General features: G+C 38.3%; 1 protein-coding gene across 1 annotated transcript; it reads right to left on the bottom strand.

Annotated features, from left to right (window-relative positions):
- Window positions 1–328: 328 nt before the first annotated feature.
- LOC109376475 (zinc finger protein OZF-like) lies at window positions 329–6,046 on the bottom strand. The gene is made up of 4 exons (XM_019632401.1): window positions 5,947–6,046; window positions 3,548–3,640; window positions 2,292–2,374; window positions 329–1,777 (listed from the first exon to the last, which is right to left on the bottom strand). The coding sequence occupies exons 1-4, from the start codon at window positions 6,044–6,046 to the stop codon at window positions 329–331; spliced, it is 1,725 nt and encodes a 574-aa protein (XP_019487946.1).
- Between the last annotated feature and the right edge of the window lie 1,832 nt (window positions 6,047–7,878).

The following is a 7,878-nucleotide window of genomic DNA, read 5'->3' as shown; positions in this document are numbered from 1 at the left end:
ACACACACAACACACAACAAAACAAAACAAAACAGAAATCATAGTGGCTTAATACAGTAGGTGTTCATTTTTTGCAAATAACAAGTTTTAAAGATATTAAAAGTTTTTCTCTTCAGTGTTGAGCTATTACATATCTTCTAAGGGATGATGAATGAACAAAGAATTTCTCATGGTCATAGCGTAACTAAGGTTTCTCCCTCATATGTGTTATTTAGATGCTTTCCCACATTCTTTACATCCAGTTTTTCTCTTCAGTTAGCATTTGTTTGTATGTTTGGAAGATTGTGAGTTCACTGAATGCTGCTGTACATGTACATCATTAGGAGTTTTATCCATCATGAGTTCTTTCATGGCACCGGAGGTATACAAGTTTACTGAAAGCACGCCCACAAACATTGCATTTATAGGGTTTTTCTCCTGTATGTACTCTCTTGTGCACAGTAAGATTACACCTCACACTAAAGGTTTTCCCACATTGATTACACTCATAAGGTTTCTCTCCTGTGTGAGTTCTTATGTGTATTGTAAGAGAGACATGCCTCCTAAAGGCTTTTCCACACTCACTACACTTAAAGGGTTTCATTTCCCTGGTATGGTTTTTCTTATGTCTCCTATGAGATAAGAAACCACTGAAGACTTTCCCACATTCCTTACATTCATATTGTTTCATTCTTGCATGAACTGTCTTGTGCAATATGAGGAAAGATTTTACTCTAAAAGCTTTTCCACATTCATTACACATAAAGGGTTTTTCTCCAGTATGAATTCTCACATGTTCTTTAAGGCATGAGCGATCCCTAAAGGATTTTCCACAGTCATTGCACTTGAAGGGTTTCTCTCCAGTATGAATTTTCTTATGCATGACAAGATTAGAGCTAACTCTAAAAGTTCTCCCACATTGATCACACTTGTAAGGTTTCTCTCCAGTATGTATCCGCAGGTGTGTCTTAAGGGATGACTGACTACTTAGTACTTTTCCACAGTGGCTACATTCAAAGGATTTCTCTCTAGTGTGGATTCTCTCATGTCTTTTAAGGTATGCAAAAATACTAAAGGTTTTCCCACAATCATTGCATGCATAAGGTTTCTCTCCAGTATGTGTTATCTCATGCGTGGTAAGCCTACATCTCCTAGAGAAGGTTTTGCTGCATTGATTACATCTGTAGGGTTTTTCTCTTAAGTGAACTCCTTTATGTTGCCTGAGAAGTGAGCTATCTCTGAAAGTTTTCCCACAGTCATGGCATTCATAGGGCTTCTCCCCAGTATGAATTCTCTTGTGTCGCGTAAGGTAAGAATTTGAGCTGTATGCTTTCCCGCATTGATTACACTTAAAAGGTTTTTCCCCAGTGTGGGTTCTCATGTGCAACTTAATAGCTGCATGGCTTTGTAATAATTTACCACACTGACTACATTCAAAAGATTTCTTTCTAATGTGAGTTTTTTCATGCTTCTTAAGGTGTAAGATTGAACTTAAGACTTTCCCACAGTGACTGCATTCATAGAATTTGTCTCTTGTATGTTGTCTCTTGTTCATGGTTAAGTAAGAGCTCTTGGTGAAGGCATTTTCATCTTTTTTACATTCCTGGGACATTTCCTCGGAAAGAATTCTCTTATGTGGCCTAAGACGTGAGCAATCTCTGAGGGCTTTTCTAGAGTCAAGGCATTGATGGGGTTTCTCTCCAGGATGAATTCTCTTTTTCTGAGGAATGCTAGATTTCTTGCTCAAGGCTTTACCAATCTCATTCCATTCAATGAGTTTGCCTTCATGAGTTTGTGCCTATTGATTAAAATGTGAGTTATGATCACAAGATTTATAATATTCATCATATTGATTGAGAATCTCCCTATCCACACACACACAAATTCTGACATGTCTAACAAGCACTTTATTGGCATTAGAATTTATTTACTATTTCTTTAGTGAATACAGTTTCTGACTGCTTGTGTTTATCAACTTTGATTAAGCTGAATGCTATACCGGATGGCTCCATCAGGGTCCCTTCAACAAAGTTTTAACATATAATTACTTTAGAGTGAATTATGTTTTAAACATTTAATGTCTAATCTCCATTATGAAGATATTTATTTTGGGGATTCTCTGTAACCATTTTTGGAGTTAGGTTGTGAATTTCCTTCAAAATAATGGTTTTTAGAAAATCTGCTTTCTTTTGGTGAAACAAGTGTGATTTAATTGCCTCAAATTACCCTCTAGCTCATGTGCTCCTTTTCTATCATCTGGAATTCTGGATTTCTAATGTGCAGGATAAGAAATTATTGCACATAAAGCTTACCTTCTTCTTGCCACTGAGTGTTTCTTTTTCCAAAATATCTTGTTGATGTTGTAATTGTTTGGTTTTCAGGAGAATCATCCCATCTGAACAAATTGGGGAAAAGTAAGTTTTAGAAAAGACTTGGTGACATGTTGACAAAATCAGGTAAGGTTCAAACCCAGTCTTTAACAAAGGGGAAACATAAACTCAAATGGTAGGATGATAATAAAAAAGTGAGGCCCATGTGAATTTCTCTTCAAATGCTGACCCAAACTTAGGAAGACAACATGAAAGAAAAATGCATTCATGATCAAAGGAATGATATTTACCTGATTTAGTATTTTATGTAATTTACTAAGAAATGGTTCTATCATGATTAAAAAATATGTTAACAGGCAAAAGATATTATGTATGCAAAGTAGGAAGAATTAAACAACTTTTTCAAATGTTAGCATTAAAGAGCAAGACATATCTCAGAGCACAGAGAGCATGAAATGATGTAAGGGTGACTGTATTTTCTATTTTAAGATTTAAACCTCTAGTATAATTCAATTTAACAGTGTAGTTTATCTTGGGACTTTTTGAAAGTTGTTGTTTTCTTTGCCTCCCTCTTCACCTGCCAAATCTTAATGGTTATGTTTACTATACATTTACTCTGCATACCAGTTTCAATGCTTCTGTTTACTCCAGACCAGATGCATACCAGGCTCAATAGCCTCAAGGAAACCTCCAGGACAGAAAGAGGTTTATACATCTGCATAGGATCCGCCCCTATCCCTGAAACAAATCAGCCTCCAAGAAGTGCCTATTCAATGACTGTTGACTCCAGGCCAAGACCACACCACACACACACACACACACACACACACACACACACACACACATATATACCTTTCCCTTGTTCTGCCTCTTACTTGCTTATAAAACTTTTTGGCTGGCTGAGGGTGAGGGGTGATGGCCTTTGGACAGGAGTCTGCCATCCTCCCAGAATGCCTGCATTTTTAATAAACCTGTTTTTCTTTCTACCAAACTCATCTCTTGAGTTTTGGCTTTCATGCAGCTAGCAGCCAGACCTTCAGTATGGTAACCATAGATAAAAAGTGAAAGATTGGGGAAAGTTGAAACTACATGAGGAAGTTCAGACGAAATGGTCTCTGTTTTCTTCTCAGATTGAAAGGGTGTTTTTTAAAGTTTCCTGACTGACATTTCATATTGTATCTCCTCCTCACCCCAACCAGATCTGGTAAGCAAAACATTCATAGATGCTTGGTAGTCACCTGAACAGGTATTTTGGTGAATTCTCTCTATTGTCTCTACTTCATCTTCCTGCTCCATCTCAGTGATCAGAGTGGGTTTGCTGAATTGATGCCCTATAGGAGGAGACATGCAAGTACCACACAGTGTACAACAAAAACCACCATCAAACTGTGCCAACAACTTGGCCTTCAAGGTTCTGAAGATAGGCAAGTGTGACTTTAGGAGCAGCAAAATTATCATGACAAATTTCTAATGGACAAAACAAAAGCAAAGCACTTGGGAGATCACCTTCCAGAATGATAGACTAAGGACCCTGGTTAACTCCCACCAAAACAATAAATGATAAGCAAAACAACTAGAATCAATTATTTCAGAACTCTGCAGATTAACTAAAGCCACAAAACAAATGGAAAATTTTATACCCAAGAGAAATCATTGAACCTTGGTAAGAGAACAGTATCTGTGACATTTTAACTTGAGATTACCCCTATTCCTCCTACCTCCTCAGTTCCATAGTGTGGCAGCCAAAAACCATCAGTCTTGCAGTAAACAGAGAGGTCTGACCACTTTTGGAGCTCCACAAAGAAAAAAAAATCCCCAGAACAGTCAATATCTTTTTTCTAAACTTGCAACTTCCTAGAAAATCTCTTTTCAGGATGTGGCTATTTGACTTTACTCAGAAAAAAAAAACTCTTACCCCCAAGGTATTACCAAAACAATAGCAACCTGCTAGTAAGATGCTATGGCTGTGACTTCACTTTGGGAAAACAAATGACTGGTTGGTAATTTGAAAGGAAAACCAGAAAAACTAAACAACAATGGGTAATTTTTATAAGCTCCAGCAAGTTCCAGGGGATCTACAAGTCTGTGAGCATGAGTGAGGCTGTGCACATGCCCAGGAAAGATGCAGAAACCAATAAATCCTAAGTCACCCACGTCTACTGAGCTTTTAAGACCCTACCCAGGCAGGAAGTGAAAGCTAAGCCAGTCTTATAATTTACCTGAAGCTGAAAGGCATGACTTCTCACATAGATCCCCTTGGCAAAGGGAGGAAGAGATATAGGCAAAGCATTTAAGAAAGTCCTTTAACCAATGATTGACAGACTAGTAAATTATAATGACCAATATGTACTCCTAATAAGCCAGCTTTAAAAATAAAAATAAGTAATTAAAATAAAAAGCTAGCAGAAAACTCTGTGGCTACATACTGCAGGGAATACAGAATTCATCTAGAAGCCACCAATAAATAAGCACTGACAAGAAAACAACAACAAAAGCCAGCAACAACAACATACCTTGATGGCAGAGGGATCCGATACTAGAGTTGGTAAATTATCTAAAACATCCATTTTCAAAAAAATTATGATACATGCAAATGCACAGGAAAGTATACCACATATGGTGGGGGAGAAGTAGCCAATGTCCCTTAAGGTGCCCAGATTTTGGATTTAGTAAGTGAAGATTTAAATCACCTATTATAAAAATACTTAATAGACAAAGACAGAAAACTGTTCCCCTAAGATTAGGAACAAGAACGTCCACTCTGGCCACTTCTATTCAACATTACACTGGGGCTCTAGTCAGAGCAATTAGGCAAGGAAAAAAATAAATAACCTCTATTCACAGATGTCATAAGCTTATTAATAGAAAATCTGAAGCAATCCACAAAAAAACTATTGTAATAAATAAACAAGTTCAACAAGGTTGCATGGTACAAGATCATACACAAAATATCAATTGTATTTCTATATACTAGCAATGAGCATAGTATAGAGCAAAATAAAATCCAGAAAGCAATTTCATTGACAATAGCATCAAAAAGAAAATGAATGAAGGGCCAGCCAAGTGGCTCAGTTGGTTAAAATCTCGCTCAAGAGTGGAAGCTCTGAGCAACAGTGGTTGGAGTCCCAGCCCGAGCTGAGCTGCCAACAGGTGGCAGGATGGCTCAGCTATAAAAAAAGAAAGAAAGAAGAAAGAAAGAAAGAAAGAAAGAAAGAAAGAAAGAAAGAAAGAAAGAAAGAAACTAGTCACAAAAACCACATGTGATAGGATTCCATTAATATGAAATGTTCAGAACAGGCAAATCTATAGAAACTGAAAGTAGATTAGTTGTTGCCAGTGGCTGTAGGTAGGAAGGAATGAAATGTTCTGTAGGCTGGGCAATGAAAATGTTCTGAAATTAGTGGCGATGGTTGCACAACTCTGTGAATATACTAAACAAAAATTATTTTGTGCACATTAAATGGATAAATTATGATGTGAATTATAGTTAAATACAGCTAATTTTTTTTAAAGTGAAAATCTGCAAAAACCTACAGGAAAACTATAGTCTATACCACATGATGATTGGGGTTTACTCATCCCAGAAATCCATGCCCAAGCTTAATAGATAAATGAAGGGATTGTGTAATATCCTTACCCAGTGAAGCCAAGTTTCTATAGTTCTCCAGCATCACATCTCTGTACAGTTTTCTCTGAGATGAATTCAGCAATTCCCACTCCTCCCGGGTAAAGTTCATGGTCACATCCTCAAAGGTTATTGAGTTCTAAAATATTAATACATTTTGTCTCAACCAACCCCACCAATGGTTTTGGGAAGAGGATCATGGGTGACAGCACTGGGAACAAAAGACATGTTTCATAGCAATTTCAAAATTCTGAGGAGTCTCCTCATTTAATCCAGGACCCATTTCTCAGAATCTTCCTTTCTCTATTCATGCTCACTCCTTAAGTGATCTCAGCCAGTCTCAAGAATTTAAGGCATCTCTGACACAAGATGAAATGTATCTCTCCACTGATAGCCTGAGAACTTTTTTTTTATTGTTAGTTTCAGGTGTACAGAACAAAGCAATAGTTATCCTTTTCAACCTCCCAAAGAGAACTTTTACTCTCTTCTATCTACAGGGTCTAATACAGACCAGAACACATTGCAAGCATGAGAGAAATACTTACTAACTGAACAAATTATTTCCCAGAGTGACCACACATTTTTTGAGGCTAAGAGAATCTTATATCCTTCTTTTACTTTCCCTAAAAAGACTCAGCAGGAAGGATGCCTGAAAAAATGTGTAAATGGTAGGGTAGTGGGAGAATTTTGTTGGAAATTCCATTGGAAGTCTCAAGATGCAGGTTGGGTTGTGAGGCTCCAGAGCATTGGAAGGAGATGCATTCACCTGATGATAAGAGAAAGAAAAAAATTCTTGACTCACCTGCAACTCAGAGTGGAAATGTTCCACTTCTGTGATCCTCTCATGGGCAGAGGCAGGGTCTAGGACAGGCAGAGATAGAGAAGAGGGTGACATGAGACTCTAGGTACATCCAATATCACAACACTCACAAGCCTAGAAATTGCCCCACATCAATTGAGTCACACACGTACACAAACACAAAACGTATTATCGAGAGCAACCTACCCCACCCAGAGCCAGAAAGTAGGGTGCCTTGCTCCCTGTGAGGAGTGGATATATAGTCTCAATTTTCTTAGACAAGGAAATTGAAATTTAGAAAGGTGGAGTTGTTATCTTTCCCAAGTATATAAAACAACTGGATGGGATAATTTTTGCATCCTTTAAATTTTCTTTCCCCTCCCTACTGTGCACATATGCCCTTGCCTCCAAAATCCCAAAGGATATTGAGTCAGTCATAAGCAAACTCTGGGGTTCCAAGTGTTCCTAGAGCTCTACACCCACCTCCTCGCATTTTGGCCCCTCCTTCCCTGTCCTCTGTGGCTGCTCAGCTCCCTTAATTTGTGGCCCCTCTAAGGTAGAGGGACCACTCAATTCTGGTGAAATGTATCCACCCTAGGAACTTACCAAATATAGTGTGCAGATGTGTGGCTGCCATTCTGCAAGCCTGTGAGTAAATATGCCCAGGCAGGGACCAGGATGCTCCTCTTTTTCTTGCTTCTATGGGCCACTCCAGGCAGGGCTCTGCAGTACAATGTTAACAAGAGAATTCATAAGATTTCTGTTTCTTCTTCACACCAAAAACAATTCCATCATAGTGCATCCTGTATGCATTCAAGTTGTCTTTGATCCTGGGTTTTGTTTTGCATATCATGTACAAGCTCAAAGCAATATGGTGGGTGTTCTTGACCTTCCCATCCCTAATGTGTATCCACCAACTTATCAAACAACATTACCCACCATTTATCAAAAAATCTCATCTCCACTGAGGCACTTACTTCACTGGCTTCTCATCTGCACTGGCACCAACATATAGACCTGACTCATTAAAGTCATTGGCACCTGACTCTCATTCTTCATTTTGACTCTCAGTATTGCCTTGATTCAAGATGATTATATGCTCTTGGGCATTAACTAGCACACACCTATGGCTTCCTCATCTCAGC

This window comes from Hipposideros armiger, unplaced genomic scaffold (genome assembly GCF_001890085.2).
Source record: "Hipposideros armiger isolate ML-2016 unplaced genomic scaffold, ASM189008v1 scaffold_1138, whole genome shotgun sequence".
In the NCBI taxonomy this organism is placed as follows: Eukaryota; Metazoa; Chordata; class Mammalia; order Chiroptera; family Hipposideridae; genus Hipposideros; species Hipposideros armiger.
This window is presented reverse-complemented; position numbering and strand designations above follow the sequence as displayed.

Bases quoted from the DNA above. Each gene is read 5' to 3' on its own strand.
- LOC109376475 (XM_019632401.1), bottom strand. From the start codon at position 6,046: ATGAACTTTACCCGGGAGGAGTGGGAATTGCTGAATTCATCTCAGAGA. The intron at 2,375-3,547 runs GTGACTACCAAG...CAATTTGTTCAG, and splicing joins TCACCAAAATACCTGTTCAG to ATGGGATGATTCTCCTGAAA. The intron at 1,778-2,291 runs GTAAGCTTTATG...TTTAATCAATAG, and splicing joins CACTCAGTGGCAAGAAGAAG to GCACAAACTCATGAAGGCAA.